The sequence below is a fragment of the Gopherus evgoodei genome, chromosome 9, assembly GCF_007399415.2.
Source record: "Gopherus evgoodei ecotype Sinaloan lineage chromosome 9, rGopEvg1_v1.p, whole genome shotgun sequence".
NCBI lineage: Eukaryota > Metazoa > Chordata > Testudines > Testudinidae > Gopherus > Gopherus evgoodei.
Window position 1 is genome coordinate 90,155,657 of NC_044330.1, and position 19,183 is coordinate 90,174,839.

Below are 19,183 nucleotides of genomic sequence, written 5' to 3' on the forward strand. Positions count from 1 at the left end.
AGATACATTTTTGATAAACAATGAAAATGTGGGATCCTCCTGTTTACATTTGTCTGGGTACCCTGAAGAAAAACCCAGCAGACACTAGTATAGCTGTAAACTATAACTGCTTCTGATTGACTGGGAGTTTACAGGTAGTTAAAACTCAAGTTAATGGTTGCAGAATTCTTTTGCCAGGTCTTACTAGAATGTATATGTGTGTACAGCACACGCAGTGCAGTATAATATACATATACAAGCTCTAGAATAGCTCCCTGGTGTAGGCCCTGAACTCAAGTTCTACCCATAAGGTTAGTTATGATTTCCATCATGGCCTTCTGGTCTGTACAGTACTTTGCAATTGAGTCATGTCCGTAGCTCACACACCCTCCAAGTCCAAGCAGCCAAACTATGAGATTTGCAACCTAAGAGTTGACCAGCCTTTTTCTATTGTTGTTCTACAGACAGATTTATTAACCCAGCCTAAGACTAACATAAAGATTCAAAGCAATTGTGCACACATTTTGTTTGTAACCTGGAAGTTCAGAGGTCAAAATCTTAGCAGGCATGGATGTAAAAGAATGCCTCAAAAGTGCACCATTCGGCCTATTACATGTAAAGCACCATGTGCAAAAGAACAGGCTGGGTCTGACCCTCTTGCACATCCCTGCTTACCCAGGGAATACTTCCCAGCAGCCAGCACATAAAGTGACATTCTGTTTGGGTGGCTCTGTCTTATCAGAACCTGCTAATTAAGGGCCAGCTGCTGCTGTCATTGAAGTCAATGGCAAAATTCTTACTGATTTCAGTGAGAGCAGAACCGGATCCTCTATCTGTTCCCTAAATGTACAGTAAGGTTGGACAAACGAAACAGAGAATATTCAGCAGCAAAAGAATTTTAGTTTAAAACAAATCAAGCCAACATTATTCCCTTAAGTCTCCTACTATATTATGCCAACATGTCACATCTGGGAGACTCAGGCTCAGGAATGTCTTGGGATTGCAGGCAGTGATCTAGTGGAGGTTATGCCCATGAGGGACTTGTTCTCCAGGCTGAGGATGCCAATCTAAAACACTGCTGTAAACAGGCAATCGAAAAAGGACTGAAATGAGAAGTGTGACCACTTTGTCTCTGATAATGATTCTTGGTTAGAAGCCACTGAGGATGGAAGGAGCAGAGAGCAGTGCAGGAGTAAAAGCACCCAAATAAAACGTAGTGACTAGGACGAGCCGTAAGAGCGGGGGGTTAACCCCCTTCTGCTTCTCTCTTTGGAACCATTCCTCTAGTTGTTCCAAGTCCCTCAAGGGAGTGAAGGGGAAGACACACAAATGATAATTGCTAGATACATGTATTTCCTCACATGTAGTCTGCGATTCAAACACATATTTGAAAGTGTGCATTGACACCTCTGAGATCCATCTGCAATGATTGACAGCTCACCGCTCCTGATTTCAATCCTCTCTTTCCCTACTTGCTTTGACACCATTCAGTAGGCAACTGGTAAAAGCAGGTGTCACTGGCCAGGCCTTGCAGCAATTGAGCACTAAGCATGAGTGGCTATGAATGTGGGCCCCACTGGCTTGGAGACAGCTGCACCTGGCACACAGATGCTAATACAGGCATTTTTAATCCTTTGGGAAAATGTCAGGTGCAAAGCCACCATGTGCCAAAAGTAAAAAAGGTCATTTTTCATTAAAGCAACTTTATATATATTATCTTAGCCACAATTTCCTTAGTCACCATCAGATTCTGAAAGTTAGTGCTTACTCAGAAGAATAGCTAAGCAGTGACGGTATTTGCAGAATCAGACCGATGTCTGACCAGAAGGCACCAATGAAGCGAACATAAACTTCTTTCCCCCACCCTGCCACAGCCTTTTTGAGACTGCAGCTTTTCCCAAAGATCCACACCACCTGCGCATTGAGCCAAAACAGGTAGATTTCACTTCCAAGTAGGGGTTTATGCATTTGTAACACAGCCCCAGTTTGCTGGCTCATCTCTGAACCATTCATAAACAGGGGAAGGTGTAAGCAAGAGTCTTGCAGGTTTCACCTAGAGAACTATCACTTTAGATCAAGGACGGGCATGAGCAATGAGGTGTTTTAAAGATACTTGAAGATCTCAAGATGCAGATGCTCCGGTAGAAACCTGAGCGAGATATCGGAACGGTCGTTCTTGAAAAACAAAGATGGTCCTTTCCCTTGTCCTAAAAAATATGGTTTAAAAATGAAGCTACTTGCCCAGTCCGAGAGAATAACTATCTTGAAAGCTGGAGGCTTTGTTTCTGGGCCTTAGTCACTTCCCCCCACCGCCCATCTTTAAGTTACCGAGTGTGAATGAACGATACTCCATTGGGGAAAGATGCAGGCTAGTGGCCTTTTATACAGCTCATAAAGGCTAACCTAGCTTTGCTGTGCACGCCCTGGTGTTTCAAGCAAAGCAATATTTCCTCCTGCCTTCTCTGGTAGATTTTATGGAATCTCTCTGGCTTGTCAACCAAGTTGTATGCAAACCCACTGAGCAAAGAAATATATATTTATTTACATGTTTCATGTGCATTATGGAGGAATAGTCCTTATGTAGCCAAAACTATTACTCCATTTTGGAAGTAACAGCTACATAGGCAATTAGATATGATTTAATATTTCCCTTCTTTAGTGACTGGAATGTGCTTGGGGCAGAAACTGGGGGGATGGGCTGATAGGAACTGTAATGCTGCGGTGCTCTCACTAGCCTCAAAGAAACCTGAACAACAGAATAAATAAATAACTGAACTCATCTGTGTACAATGAGATTTGGCCAACCAGTAGCCAGTGATGGAAAACAGACACATACGTATTTACAAAAGGAGAAAGACACAACAGGTGATAACGCAACCGTTGCCCAATACTGTGACCAAAACCTGAGAGCACTATAAGATCCAGCAATTCCTCTGGCTCCCGTGAATGCAGGCAGAAGCCTTGTTACATGTAAGGCTTTTTTTTTTTTTTTAACTTTTCCTTTTTCTTAAATAAATAATCTGTCCTGTGCTTCTCAAACTTCCCTGATTTTACAGGTTTCTTGCTCCTGTCTTAGGACCTTTCGGAACCTTGGCGTGCTAATGGCCATTTTCATACCTCATCAGTACAGGGGATTGGAACAACATTTGAGATCTGGAAGTTCTTTACTGCATTATGAATTTAAAAATAAAATAGGAAAAGGCAATTAACTAGTCTATTAATACCTGGAATGAAAGTGTCTGAAACACGTACAGTATGTTTATCTTTATATATGCTTTTGAGAGGAGGAACAGCTTATCTCTAATACGCCTTAAAATATACACATATAATTGCCTAAACCAGGGATGGCTCTCAAAAAACAAGATGGTACCAGGGACTAATCTGATTGCTTGTATCTTTTTCAGTCTGCAAAGGCAATGCCTAATCCTGATGTGCTATTTTTCAATTCTGTAATTCACACACAAAGCCTGTCTCTTTCAGGATTGTTTTCCACTTCCAAGTCTGCCTCCAAATCCAGGAGGATATAAAAGCAGCTGCTATTTTTCTGCATCCACTGGCTTGAAGCATTTAGTGCCACAGAATCTCCCAAGCGAAGAGCTCTAAGAATGCTACTACTCCCTTATATAAAGGGACATCAAGTAATTGGTCCCTTTTACAGAGTACTCAGCTGGGCAATTAAAGCTTGTGTGCAGGATGCACTCACTGGCAGGAACTGGATTTCTATTGAATCTTGTCGGCATGCTAGGAATTTTTTTAAAAAGTAAAAACTCTGAATTTTCTGCTGCAAAATAAAATAAATATTTTTACAAATAAAATAAAAATTAAGGCCTCTTATTAAAGCAGCTGCATTAAAAAGCTAGTGTCAACAATATTTCACACACTGGAGCATACACCATTCTAAAGTGTATATCTTTGATTATACTTTTTTAATTTTTTTCTTTGAAGGGTGGGGGTGGGATAAAAAGGCAAAATATTTATAGCTGAAGAAAACAACTGTGGAAAAAACCCAGCCAATGGAATAGCATAACCTCCCCAAAAAAAGATTTGTCCTGGATATCCAGCAGAAATACTCCACAGAAAGTGCTTTCCTTTCAAGGGACGGATGTATGCACCTTTGTGGATACAAAGACAAGAAAAAGCTACCCTGGAAATAGAAACTGTCACTTGTTTACTTCTGTGTGGAATTTAAATGTATTTCTTTACGATTGATTCTTTACAAAATAAGGTTGGGCCTTCATGAGCTTGAATCACTGGATATTCAAAGAACCCTAAACTCCCATCTTCTAGATGTCTAACATGAGTTGACAAAGACAAAAATGATCCCACTACAGAAGAAGAATCTTTACTTATTTGGGCATAAAACAAAAATTTGTTCCGCATCCCAGGAGACGGGGGAAAGTTAACTAGCAGCTGAGTATGGTAAACTAATAAACACTGCCTCAGTCAAGCCCCAAAGAAACTGAGGTGGACAAATAATGAGGGTCAGCCAGTTGGCAATAGTAATGAAAGTCACAACCCAAAGATCTCACTAAAAAATCCCAAGCCAAACGAAGGCTCAAGGCCTAATCCAGGAAAGGGCTGAGCACACTTAACTCTTACGAACTACAACATGAGTTGAGGATGCTTAGTACCTCTCAGGAACGCTCAGCTCCTTGCAGTATCAGAAACTAAATGCGAAGTCACGTTGATCTACATTTGAAGATTTATTACTATTTTTACAGAGGTGGGCTCCCCGCTACCAATAGCCACATCCTACTCTTGTTTCGAAGGGCTTTGATTTTTAAATGTAGTATTAACCTTAAAATCCAGCAGCAAATATTATTTTGCTGAGTGAAAGCCAACCAGGTCTGTCCGTTCACATAATAAAATATTGTTAATTAAGCTAGTCTGCTCCTTTACAGATAAATTTACGAGCCAGTACAATCCTCAGTCATTTCCAGCCATTATTCTCTCCTCAGCATACACATACTAGCATTAAGGTGAGTTTGCTGCATGCATTGAGGGGAGAGGTAAAGGCTGACCCAGTTTATGAGCTAAGAGTATTGATGTACTCTAGTCTGCATTTACCTTTCCCTCCCTTCACCCGGCACTACAAAACCACTTGTTTAAATACATTTCCTCCACTCTCTTTTGTTGCATTGGCAGCAGAGCTCAACAGGATTATTCACATGACTAAGGGGCACTCACCGGAGTAACAGTTCAGAGCACTGGGCTGCCTAATTGATTGGGAATTTCACAGATACTACCTGTCCTTTTTCAGCAGTCATAAGCCAGCCATGAGGATGGGCAAACTCGGTTCAAATAATCATTAGGCTGAATTCTGCCCCTCTATTACATTTGAAACCCAGATTTAAATAGGGCTGCAGTGGCATGGAGGCAGCTGATAGCAGATTTCAGCCTACTGTTGGTTAGGGTCTCATGCTATGAACAGCTGGTATAATCTCGCAGGGTGCTGAGTGCCTCCCGCCTGCAAAGGGGAAGAGTGTCCTCAACTGCCTTTCTATCTCACTGATGGGGAAGTTTTAGAGTAGCAGCTATGTTAGTCTGTATCTGCAAAAAGAATAGGAGTACTTGTGGCACCTTAGAGACTAACACATTTATTTCAGCGTGAGCTGTAGCTCACGAAAGCTCATGCTGAAATAAATGTGTTAGTCTCTAAGGTGCCACGAGTACTCCTGTTCTTTATGGGGAAGTTGTGTGCTGAGCACTTTGCAGGAGAGATTCAGCACCTAGCAAGACTGGGCCGCCATTTGTATTACAGCTTTGTAGCACACGAGCCCTTTCTGAGCAAACTTGCTGACCTTTCTGCTTTTCAGTTTACAAGAACTTCACAAAGGCAAAAGTACCATTGTTAATTGCACAAATCATGCTGCCAAGGACCCAAACTCTGTATGTTCACGGTCAAAAGCATATATCTCATCAGGATGCTCTTCCTGCTCGGCGGGTGATTTATTTTTAGTTGGAAAAGCACTTTCACTTTCATCCTTACCATCTAACAGTACCATGAATGGGCAAATACTAGCGAATGGATTGTATTCAAAAGACAACTCAGCCTGGAGGAGGTTTCTCAATGCAGGAGGACCTTTCTTCCATTCCAAACCAAACCAAAACACTCAGAAAAGTGATTGTGAATCTTTAAGAACCAACCAATCGTTTAACAGTGAAATGCATAGGGTGGTCACTGGGAGTCTCGCTACTGAGTTTGTTTGATCATGGAGATGGCTGAGACAACAAGGCGATTTCTGGCCTGGCAGCTTGGTTTTGGGCCCTGTTTCATCTGAGAAATAAATTAAGAAATCAGAGAGCAGGAAGAAGACACATGATAGGTTTCTAGTCCTCGAGGAGCTGGAAAATAGCTGGCCTCCATCATGACTGTGACTGTTTGTTTGTCCTTATGTCTGCCTGTCCTGCAGCACAAGAATTGAGGTTTTACAGAGTTTTATTCAGTCCTGCTCTGGAGGGATCTGGCCTGGGGTAAAGCCAGTCCACAATGCTAGCGGCTGCTGTTCTTAATTGCTTCCTTTGCTGCAATGATGAGAGGAGTCAGGCTGGAGAGAGGCTTGGCTAACTTCAAAAATGGATGCTATTAAAAACAGAAACAGAAAGAAAAATTATTCATTATTTTCCATTCAAAGCCTATGTACCCTAACTTTCAAGCAGCTTTTTTGTGGTGCTTGCACCATACTTAGGCTCTAATTTTAAAAAGACACAATACTATGGAACTTTTCAAAACGCGAAGCACCAATTCATCTCTGGTGCAATTCTAGCGACTCCAGGGATGAATTTGGCCCAATTTTATTGCAGGCCCAGATCCTGTATTCAGAATCTCTGAGGCGCAAGTTCACATCAGTTGCCTTTTGCATGAAGGCAAAATTCTGACTACAGGGTGCTAGGTGACAGAGTGCACACTGGCCTCTCATCTCTGGGGCCAGACTCTCATCTCATTTACACCCATGTTTCAGATTTGGTTAACTTCAAAGGATTTCCTCCTTAACTGAACCCAGGTAAGTGGAGGAGCATCAGCCCCATCTCACACACCCTTTCCCCTGCCCCATTTGAATGCCGTTACCTGTTCTGAAAAGGAAAATGATACCAGCTATTGCTGGTGTGAAAAGTGCCAAGCTTGAAGTGTAATGCACTATGAAGATCCGACTACACCAACTCCTTGTATAGCTAGTGGGGCTACATATTTGGAGGACACAAATGCCACCACTGACACAGACTTTTCATTTGCAATCACCTCCCATACCTGTGCCCATTTTACCTGCAAAAGCTCCTTGGCAGACCCTCGTCTGTCTACGTCCATTTCCAGACAGCGGTTCAGAAAGTCTCGGAACACAGCAGAGAGTCTCTCAGGATTTTGAAGTTCTGGGGTTCCGTTAGTAGCTATCAGATACAAAGCCTAGAGAAACATTAAACCAGAGGGTTTAACCTATTAATCTCAACGTCTAATATGTATTCCTGTTCAAGGCCAGGTCTACACTTGCAACTTTCGCTGGCAAAGCAATGTCAGTTACAGGTGTGATTTTTGAGTGACACTTCTAAGCTGGCAAAAGCCCTGGTATAGACGCATAAATGGCTTTTGTCCATGTAGCTAACTGCATTTTCTAGCCCAACAAAAGCAATTTTTTGCTGGCATAAGTTGTGCCTGCAATGGGGGAGGAGTGGAGGTTGCTGGTATAGCTACCCTGGCAAAACATTTAAAGTGTAGAGCAGGTCTAAACACATATTTCAAAGAAACAAGGAATAATTCAAGTGCATCTCTGCAGTGCTCACTGTTCCCTTAAACATCGCTCCCATATGACTGAGTGACGCAGTAGATACTTCCATTCATTCTGGACAACTGGTTATCACTGTGATTTTGTATCATAACTCAAGTGCAGTGCACCAGTTATCAATTCAGAGAGGAAAACAGGGAAATTTAGGACTTGATTTTCAAAATATGCCTACAATTGCATGCCCATTTTGCATGCCCACTTACCAGGTACACAAAGTAGATGGACAGCTGCATGGTACAAATTGCTAGAGAGTAAACTGAAGGTTTTGCCAGCTGGGCAAGTGATAATGGGGCTCTGATCACCAGGGGGAAGGGGAGGGAAGTTTGGGACTGCTGGCTAAGCACATTACCTGGATGTTTTTGCAAAAGTATAGGGGCATGTCTACAATACAAAATTAAATTGACCTAACTCATGTCAGCATATAGCCGTCATAGTAATGATATCACTTGTGCATGTCTACACTTTGCTCCTTGTGTCAGCGGTGTGTGTCCTCACCAGCAGTGCTTGCACTGACTGAATTGTCAGTGTGGGGCATTGTGGGATGGTTCCTGAAAGCCAGCAACAGTTGATGTAATCAACGCAGTGTCTGCACTGCCACTGCATCAACCTAACTACATTGACATTGGCTCTACACCTCTCACGGAGGTGGAGTTATTCAGTCGGTGTAGTGAGCGAGTTACATCGGCTACTCTATAGCGTAGACCAGGGCTAAGAAATTAACTAGTTAATGCAGACATTTCAACTGTCGTCTTTGTTTCAGAGTATGCAACCCATTGAGAAGAACGAGATAGTTCATACTTCAAAAGTGATTGTTTCAGGGAGTCTGAAAACTCAGAAAGCTAGAACTATATCCGTTATGCTTGTTGCACATTTTCAAGGTCACCTTCTAAACCCAAAGGCATAGAAACATAATTGGAACAAAATAAAAATAAAGGTGAAAGCTAAGATTCTGAAGCAAGCTAAGAATTCAGTGGCAAGGGTTGAATTCCACAGCAAGTTCCGTGGAGTCCTAACTAAGCAGCCACGGGGCCATTTGAGTGCACAAAAATACTCAGTTTGTGCACACAATCACATCATCAGCAAATAGAAGCATGGCACACAATTATACATGCATTTGTGTCCCTTCATATTTGAAAATACGGTCCTTAATGCTTCTGGATAGGGAGCAGCATAGGTTTGTCATGAGTTGAGGACACATCTATGGACCTCTACCAATGTCTTATACTTTCATTCTGCTCTGCAAAACGCAATATGTTTGTTCTGGATATTCTGCGAAGGGAACATACCCAATGAGGCCTGAGTGAAGATCATTAGACACATTTCACTTGTGATCGAGGCCTAGAAAGTTGAAAACCTATAGCACAAGCCTATTATGTCACTACAGGATGTTCTTATGACATTGACACTTTGAATCCTTTAGTAGGTTACAAAAGGGACCTACGGAACCCTACCATCTCTTCGCACTTGGACTTTCAGAATAGGAGGAGGCCTGGAAATCCCCCCCCCCCAATGTTTCTGTTAAAATAGTACCACTTCTGTCCTATTAGCATTCAAACAGAGAGTCACCAAATCCCCTTTTTTTAACCATCTTAAACATAGAGCGAGGCTTCTTAGGCCTAAAAGTTACCCTTTTAGAGCACACAAGCAGATATTTGCTTTGATCTTAGAGGGTACCTAGAATGTCAGGACAGATTCAGGTTTCATTTACACCACTATCCATCCACAGTAAATTCGACTTCGCGGCTATCTATGGATTAACACTGGTATTGTTCAAATTTGTGCCACTGTGTCTGAGGACTGCCGAGTTCATAGCTGAATTGATCATTTTCAGCTTTTATCACCTAAATGACTCCATCCAGACTGGAGATATTCAAGAGGTCAGATGACTTTTTGTTTCCAATGGATTTTAAAACTTACTGACCCCCTTCTGTTTGCTGTAGACTTAGTATCGATATACGAGTTGCATCTGCCCTCTTTTGAATTCCAAGTCAAACAGGAGCTGCAGGTTAAATGCAGTAGCCCTTTTAGAAGCTGACTCACTGTGCTGATTTCATCACAATACATGAGTCATGAGGAATAGTTATCTTTAGCCAGGCATTCCACTTTTTTAATATTTCAGGGGAAGTGGGAAAGGAGGGAATTGTATCATTTATGTCTTGCAAAGTAGGGCAGGAAAAGAATGTCCAGTATGTAGGAAGTGAGCAGATTTCACATTGGTAGTAACTGAACTGCAAAGGGGCAGTAAGTATTTGGCATAGAGAAAAAAACAGGAAGGATTCTGCAGATAGTTAAAGGTGCGATTTGGGAAAATTAGGTACAAGCCTTATATGGGTCACATATCATGCCCACGTGTATTAGGATCAACTTATGAGGACTCTCAGGCTGGGAACTGTAGTGTCCAAAGCACTCTAGAAATATTTTGCAATTTTTGATGAAAACTAATGCAATTAGTGCAACAGGTGACTCACAGATAAAAAAGAAGAAAAGTGGGGTTTTTTAAGTGAAGTTTGGGAGATCCAACATGGATTTAAAAGTATATTGGGGTTTTTTGCACTCAGGCTTGTATCTCAGGGCCTGAGTACACGTTTGGCACAGTGAAAATCGCTGTGAAAAGAGAGTAACACTATTGCAGGCTGTATTCATGAAACTGCAAGCAAATTAGGATCTCCAGAGGCCAGAAAAGGGCACATGTGTCATAGACTGTCTCTGAACACTTGTAGTTCAAAGTGGAATGCGTTTCCCCTGCGCCTGGGAAATGACACAGGCTTTTGCATCAGGATGGCTATTAACTCTGTCCATGATTAATGACCTTTAAATGCCTTTATTATGTATTTATACATTTATATTGGTGCCAGCAACTAAAGCACCTGGGTACCTTGCATTATTAAAACAATTATTCACAAAATAAAGTACCAACCCTTCAGTTTAAAGCTTTGCAGAACTCCCTGAACACAGACAAACCCTTAAACACAACCATTACAATGACCTATAAATCTGCCAGCAAATTGGCCAAACAGGTCTATGCCTAGAAGCTTCCTAAACCACCCATGGGAGTTGGTTTCAGAGGCATGGACCTGTCACTGAGGATGCCCTGAAGAGTTTACTTCCGGGAATTAGAGTTTGCCAAGAAATCGTAACTTCAGCAGGGAGAGAGACCACCTCTTTGACTTAACCTGGGTGGGAAGAGGTATAACTGAATTTGAATGCAGTCACAGACGAGAAGCCTAATTAGCTTTGCAATAATTGATTTGCAGCTTCTAGAGGAATCCTAATCCGCTCGCTGATATCATACAGTAGGGAGACTGCAGCAGGTGAAAATCAGCTGCATTTCAGAGGGCCAGCTGGAGACTTCAGTAATGCTACTTTTCCTTGCCAGATTTTGGGCCAAATCCTGGGCATGAAGGTTTCTGCAAGGGTTCCCTGAGGAAGATGATGGGGTATGGAATCATTCTCCCCACAAAGGAGCAGAGCACATCTGGTTCTGTTCAGAAGCCACTGCTTTAGCACTAGGGCTGCAGTAATAGCGTCCACTGCCCTGGCCTTTTGGAGGTGGGGTTCCCACTTAGCAATTATCAATCCACTCGCCATGTCCCTTCCCCCACAGTGCCTCTGTGCGGTGGTGCAGAAAGCACTGGACAGAAGCAGTCTGCAGGTGCAAATTATTGTGTACAAGCGAAGGAAAGCCCACCGTGCAGCCCTTCCACACTTAGCACCGCATACTCACAAACTGTGGCTTTCCAAAATAATCGAGAACCTTTTGCAAAAGGCTCTGCAACGTCAAGTTTGTTAAAGCCCTAAGGGCGACTTCATCCTTATTGTTCTTTTCCTTAATGGCGATGACCAACAGAGTTTCGCCTCCAACGTTATTTTTGTTCATCTACCTGTTCATTCAGAGGCAGCGGTCTGTGTGCTGATGTGTGCAGGCTGGATATCACAGATCAGAACATACGAGCATGTCTACACTGCAATAAGAGGCCTGCAGCATGACCAAGGCTGGCCTGGGTCAGCTGACGCTGGCTTGTGGGACCTGAACTCATGGGGCTATACAAATGCAGTGCAGAGGTTTGGACTTGGGCTGGAGCCTGGGCTCTAAGCCCCCATAAGGGGGCAGGGTCTCAGAGCCTGGGCTACAGCCCAAGCCCAGGTGTCTACATTGCAATGTTTGACTCCACTGCTACGGTTGCCAGCCCTCCAGGACTTTCCTGGAGTCTCCAGGTATTAAAGATTGTCATGTGATGAAACCTCCAAGAATACGTCGAACCAAAACTGGCAACGCTACCCATTGCTTGAGCCAACTGACCCAGGGCCTGAGACTTGGTGCTGCAGGTTTTTTGCTGCAGCATAGACGTACCCTAGAAGAGAACCTAGAGGCCATGCTTTGTTCTGATATTCTCTCTACGTAAATCTAGAATTATTTAGGAAATGTTAATCCATGGTCTGAATTCCTCCTCCTGCCACACAGGGATAGGAGATACAAGCTGTTCTTCCTCTGGTAAACGTGGGCTGCTGTACCACTCCAGGAATCCACCCCAGGGAAGGAGACCAGTGTTTAACTGGGTGTTCGTTCAGTCATACAATTATGTAAGATTGTCCCTTAATAGTCACTCATTTAATATGCAAATTGATTAACATAGGAAAGGACTAAATTTCTTAGGACAAAAATGTAAACTGTTCCATAGTATAAATGCCCCAACTTTTTTACTACCAATATTTGTGTTAAAACATAACTTTAAAACTGCACTTACTAATAAGTAATTACAGATTTCATTATAAGATAAGGCATTTCATTTATTTAACAAATCCACACTGATCTGTTTTTGGGAAAATTCACCCCCTGCCCCCGTTCTGTTTGAAATTCTTTTCACAACACTCCAGCAGCTGGAGAAACTTGGACTCAGAAAGGTTCTTGTCATCAGAGCTATAGCAGAAGGAGCTTTCAGAAAACAAGCAACATACTGAGAATTTTTTTAACAGCCCTGAAGGCAAAAATGACACATACTGAGAATAACTCCATGTCACTTATCTTCTGACGTGCCCTCATTTATGTGCCTATAGCAACAGTGCATACTGGTATGCTGCAATGATACTGTTGAAACAATATCGAGCTTGTGTGGTTTGGACAGGATTTTGCATCTAAAAGTGGGACAGCATAGAATGACAGTGCTATACGATTCCACTTGCACCTTACCCTGAGAGGATTTTCATTAAGGTACGGGGGTTCTCCTTCCACCATTTCTATTGCCATGATCCCTAATGACCAGATGTCAACTTTGGGGCCATATGCTTTCCTTGTCACTACTTCCGGTGCCATCCAGTAGGGAGTCCCCACCATTGTGCTCCGTTTGCTCTGCTCAGGTGTGATCTGAGCACAAAACCCAAAATCAGCTGCAGAGAAAGAAAAAAAATACTGTTAACACCAACTTGGGCTATGAAGCAAACAAATACAAATATTCCATTCTCCGCACAAGAATGCATCAAGGTTTCTAGCTGGAAACATGGCCATGCTCTTGCTTACATAACAGAATATAGCCAAACAACTATAGAATTTGACTGTTTCAGTTCTTTTAACAAAGTCAGACTCTACAGTTCTTATTTATGTGAGAAACTCCTTGTCTTTCAGGCCCTTAGATCAGAACTCTGGGCTCCGAACGCAGTCAAATAGTTTTGAGTCACCTCAAAATTCTGAGGTTCTGAGATTTCCCCGTGGTTTTAAAATTGTTCTAAAACGAAACATTTCTTGGCTGCAGTGGCCAATGTACTATCACTTCCTTCCAATAACTAGCAGTCAGTTAGCAATTCCACAACCACCACTGGAATAATGCCACCTGAATAAGAACACCTACTCAATTTGACAGATCCATCCATCCCGAGAAGAATGTTGTCACTCTTGATGTCTCTATGGATCACTTGGTTTGAATGCAAGAAATCCAGCGCTTGCAGGCACTGATATAAAAAAGGAACATAAAGGTAAAAATTAATGGCCTGATTTCATTATATGGGAGGATAAAAATATCGTTAAAAGATGTAATTTCTAGATGAATTGTGAGTAATGGCTTAATATTGTGCTGTCAAGTGAAGTAGCTTGCTGCTTCAACACTATTAGAATAATAACTTTCTAAATGAAGGCACATTAGATTTTGAAGTAGAAATGTCAATTATTGTTACAGACTATAGCCTGGAAGCACAGACGGAATGATTGCTGCTACAGTGAATTTTGCCATCTCTTTCCCATATGACAAACTCTTACTTGCCAGAAAAGAAAAAAAGTTCTTTCAGTATGAACTGGATCACTATTGGCAAAATGTTGCATGGTAAAGACTTTGGGATTACAACCTACAGCAGATTTTAAAATATTTTTTAGTCATGTAATTTCTCATACTTGAACAAATAAGCATTTGTTTTTACTGGCAGTTTTTTACATTCCGTGGCAAGACTATTTCCCTTTAAAGGCCAAGGAATAAGGTGCACTGCTGAATTACCGCAGGTAAACATTCAAAGAAGCAAAGCTAAACACTACCAAATCACTAACAAGTGCCATCAGAACTGAACTTTATTACAAGGATGACATTTTTCAGCAGATCATAGATCTGATTTCCTTTAAGATGCTCTTCCTTCTCCAATATTAAAAAGACAACTTATCTCAAAATGCATCTTTGTTTATCCTTTACATTCTCACCACACCATTACACACTATCCCAGCAAGCACATCCACGCATGGCACCTCTTACCTCCCTACAGACAGCTGCTATCTGTCCTTCATCCATACAGGTCTCTGTAACAACGTCCGTTAAAGAGCCTCCTGCCAAGTACTCCATAACTACCCAAAGTTCATCACCTACCAGGTAGCTGAAACAAGCACATGAAGACACCACCATCAGTAAGCACAACTATTTACAGAGCTGTTTTAACAAAAAGAAACTCACAGATGACTTTGCCTATTTGGCATTTTTCATTGATAACCAGATATAATTAACAGTTCACAGTGTTAGAAGAATGTGCATAGTCCAAATGAAAAGGTAATACGCTACAAGCAATACTTTAATTATATAGCAGGCTTTAGATAGTAAAAATGGAATTTAGAAAACGTCAAGAATGTTAAACTAGGCCATCTCACATTACTTGTAATACAACCATTAACGCCAAGAGGTATAAGATGCACAGCAGCCAATGGGGTCTGAAGATGGAATTTGATCAATAGTTTGGAAAACCTTGAATAATATAAAGACAGGGAAAGGAAATCCTTCATGTGCTGCCTGCAGAAAACACAATCCAGCTGTAGCTGTAACGTTTTTCAGAGGCAAAGAAGTGACAATACAGCAAGAACATTTTTTAGTGCATTTTTGAAGCATCCATGGATATACAAAAACAATTTTAAAAGTGAAAAGGCATCAGTTTCTGAAGTGCTTTAAACATGAACATTTTTTAAAAAATGAAAAAAATCCCAACAGGAATCTAGTCTTCACTGAAATTACATGAATGGTATCCTAGTGGGAAGCACCAGTTGACATAGATTCTATCACTATTTGCCAGTGCCCACTTTATAAAATAGGAAGAATGTGTCCTACTAATAAAATGTGCAGATTTCTATAGTTATTGATACTGTTTTCAGTAAAGGCATGTGCTGGTCAAAATCTTCAAAACTTGTGTCTACATCATTTGCGGGAATCTTTCACATGCACACATGAAGAAGAGTTTTCTGTATGCTTGTGTAAATGGATCCTTATGTTCAGTGATCAGCTTTGTGTGCACAAATGGTCATTTGCACACAAAATTTTTTAAAAAATGGTCTGGCTAAATCTTTGACACACCATATACAAACAAGCTCTACAATGCTAACGACTGGCACAACTTACCTGTCTAAATAGTTAACAATGTTAGAGTTCTTATTTTCCCTCATGACCAGGATTTCATTAATAATTAGTTCCTTTTTAGGCTGCTGCTGGAGATTCATTTGCTTTATGGCCACCTACAATGACATTTTGTTACATACTAAGGTGAATAACATCAATGAATGAAAAAGAAATAAACGTGTTTGAGACTGAATGTTTCAGAGGAGCTGAGAACTATACCAAACTGGCCTTTTATTAGGCATTAGTGCTCAGTAACTTGCACCCCAATACTATGCTTTATACTTCGAAATTCACACTACTTCACCCGCTACTTGGGAGCCAATTGCAGAGTACACGGCCTTACAAGTCTTACTGTGCAAGGTACATAAAACGGCCTTAAAAATGGTATCTGCTACTTAATATCATTAACATTCTGCAGTCCTAGCTTATTCCAAAATGGCCTCAATTCATTGCATTCATTTTTGCAAGTAATAAGTGATTTTGGTACTTTGACTAAAATAAAAAAATAAAACCATCTTGCAATAGTATGGCAACAATACAAGTTCAATAACTATTCTCCCCAGGGAAGGTTATTTATTCCCCTTACATAAATTATATAAAATGAATATATCAAATTCATACAAAAAGTGACATTAAAAGAACATTATTAAGGCAGAAGAGACATACTTATTTCTGGCATTTCCTAACTTGAGTGCTTGATTTGGCAACCTAAATAACAGTCTTTTAATGAAGTCTTGTGTGCAATTTTCTAGGTTTGTAAAAAACAAACAAACAAACAAACAAAAACCTGTAACTTCCACCACCCAGATAGTCCATCACATAGCATCATACTGGCACCAAGGTAGGTCATCAGCAGGGTTAGAACCTCTAGAGCCACCACACAGAGCTCTGCCACTTGAGCTAATGAAGTAGCTGATAGCAAAATTAGATTGTCATCCTCTATGTGACCAATGTTAGAAGGGAATGATATACTTTGCCAGCAGGTTTCACAGATGTTTGTCAATAGCAGAGGAATGGTTAGAGGCAAAGCTTGGGTTCCATCGCAGACTGCAGATTCTTCTGCCCATATCCGCCCCAAGTATGACTTCTTTTGCCATGTCCTCTGAACTGCCCCTACCCGGGCTTGTCTCTTCTTCCCCACCTTGGTTGCTCATCCCAGTCCCATTCTCTTCATCTACCCAGTCCCAGTCTCCACTCATCAGGCTTCTTATCCCAGTTCCACTCTCCATGACCAACCTGTCTTAGTCTCCCCATCTAGACTCTCCATTCCACTCCCAGTCTTCACCCTCCCCTGTGTTCCCAGTCTCCTTGCCCAGCCAATCCCAGTTCACCTAATCTGGCTTCTCATCCAATCTATCTCCTTCCCTCCCACTCCTGGCCTTCCGTCACCTTCCCACCTCTCCCTTGCTAAGTTCCCCCTCCCCATTGTCTTCCTCCATGGGCTCTTCATTCAGTTTCCCCCTTCTCCCCAACACTTTGTCGCACTTTCCTTGCACAGCTGGTCCCAGTTCTCCCCCTGCACACTGGTTTCCAGTCTCAGTCTCCTTGCACAGCCAGTCCCAGTCTTCCCCAACCCAGATACTAGTCTCACACTCTTTGCCCAGCCAGTCCCAGTTTCCCCCCAACCCCTACTCCGTTTCCCCTTTTCCTCCCCATCCACCACTCTCCTTGTCTGAATCTACTCCTAACCCTCACCCCAAGCCTGGCTCTTGTCCCCTCCACATTTGAATCAGGCAGCTTCCTTCTCCACACTGTCTGGACCCAGCATTGGTCGTGCAGGAGTGGTAATCATCTCCCTGCTTTCATCCCTGGGACCCAGCCCACAACAGCAACTTCAAAGAAAGTGCTACTCAACCCCCAGCTGGAGCATGCCCAGCGCAACAGAATTTGGGGGAACTGAACTGCTAAAAATCTAAGACATCTCTACTGAACACACGTAGTGATTTCTCAAACACTTATAACATTGCCAAATGTGAGCAGATTATCAAATGGGTTGCAAAGGCACATCCCTGATAGAAAGGCCAAATTTCAAGTCCCTGCTCCAAAGCATGGAGATACTAGATATTCTCAAATAAAAGGTTGCCAGAATTTTTAAACATGGACAAAATAATGCAGTTTTCAATAGCCTCATTCTCAGAGATGGCTGAACCATTTTGTCTAAAAAAATTTCAGAGATAATGTAGCCTGCAGCAGATCTCTGGCAACTGAAAACAGGGGCTTATAATAGGAAATGTCAGGCAACTGTTATCTGGCCCATCTATAATACGCACCGGAGGCAAAATTCACTCCATCTCAAAAAACAAAGGATTTGAATGGGGAATGAATGAAATCTAGCCTATCTAACCTGGGACAAGCAGCCCTTCATGGCTACTACTCCAGCTCTGTGTTGGCCTCTTTGGACCTGGTTAAGAAATCGCTCCCCTGGAATGCAGGTGAGTGGGAACTGTAAGGCATCCAAATAAGGCGCCTCAAATAGACCCCTCCCACAAGAACAGGGTAAGGTCCCAATACTCCAAGCACTTATACATGGGCTTAAAGTTAAGCACGTAAGCAGTCAGTCAATGGGACTATTTCTGTGATTAAATTAAGCGCGTGTGTAGACGTTTGCAGGATTGAGGCCTAAACATGTATTTTCATGGTAGACGTTAACTATTCTAAACCATTCTAAAGGGTACAGGAACCCTTATACAAATCCCATTACTGTATATTAGTGACACAATCAGTTTAATGTATTTGTGGGCTGGTCTACACTACGGGGGGAAATTTATCTTAGATATGCAACTTCAGCTACGTGATTACTCACCTGTCCTCACCGCGCGGGATCGATGTCCGCGGCTCCCCCTGTCGATTCCGCAACTCCGTTGGGGTTGGTGGAGTTCCAGAATCGATATAAGTGTGCTCGGGGATCGATATATCGCATCTAGATGAGACGCGATATATCGATCCCCGAGCAATCGATTTTAATCCGCCGATACGGCGGGTAGTCTAGACACAGCCTAAGTCTGATCCTGAGAGAAGTCACTGGATGCTTTGGGGGTCAGCACCTCTGAAAATCATGCCATTTTTATTTGGATGTCTAAATATAGCTTTGGGGTCTCACTTTAGTCACCTAATCTTGCAAATGTTGACCTTTATACAGGATTTTATATAATTTAAAAAACTTTCCTTTGGAAAAAAAAAAAGAAATGAACATGAAGGTGACAACTAAAAGTAGCAAAACTTGGGAAGTTCAAAGTCAAGACATTCTTAATTTAAGATCTCATTCATTCTCCACTCCCCGCACCGTGACCAGCTATTGCAAGGTCACATTTAGATCACTGTGTAGTGTCTTGTACTGTGAGACATGACCTAAGCATAAATGGATGTTTTAAGGACAGATCTTTACCTTTAATTCTGAGTTTTCTTGTTTTTAATGGTCTGGGTCAACCAACCTCAATGTCACTAAAATATAAAATTGTGGCTTAATAATGCTCTGTCTTTAATTAATATTTACAATGCACTTTGAAGATGAGAAGTGCTGTAGATAAGTGTTAAGTGTTATTACTATAGTTGAATCAATTATTAAGATAAATTGGA

At 41.8% G+C, this 19,183-nt stretch overlaps 1 protein-coding gene across 3 annotated transcripts in view; it reads right to left on the reverse strand.

The window, feature by feature from the left end:
* Positions 1 to 5,616: 5,616 nt before the first annotated feature.
* PAK3 (p21 (RAC1) activated kinase 3) overlaps positions 5,617 to 19,183 on the reverse strand; it is a 193,251-nt gene continuing 179,684 nt past the window's right edge. For all 3 annotated transcript variants that reach the window (XM_030576247.1, XM_030576249.1, XM_030576246.1), the window contains 6 exons: positions 15,611 to 15,723; positions 14,486 to 14,603; positions 13,601 to 13,700; positions 12,946 to 13,142; positions 7,244 to 7,381; positions 5,617 to 6,562 (listed from right to left, as the gene is read on the reverse strand). In XM_030576247.1, coding sequence (XP_030432107.1) covers positions 6,473 to 6,562; positions 7,244 to 7,381; positions 12,946 to 13,142; positions 13,601 to 13,700; positions 14,486 to 14,603; positions 15,611 to 15,723 — 756 coding nt within the window. In that variant the 3' untranslated portion in view covers positions 5,617 to 6,472. The remainder of the gene's footprint in view (positions 6,563 to 7,243; positions 7,382 to 12,945; positions 13,143 to 13,600; positions 13,701 to 14,485; positions 14,604 to 15,610; positions 15,724 to 19,183) is intronic.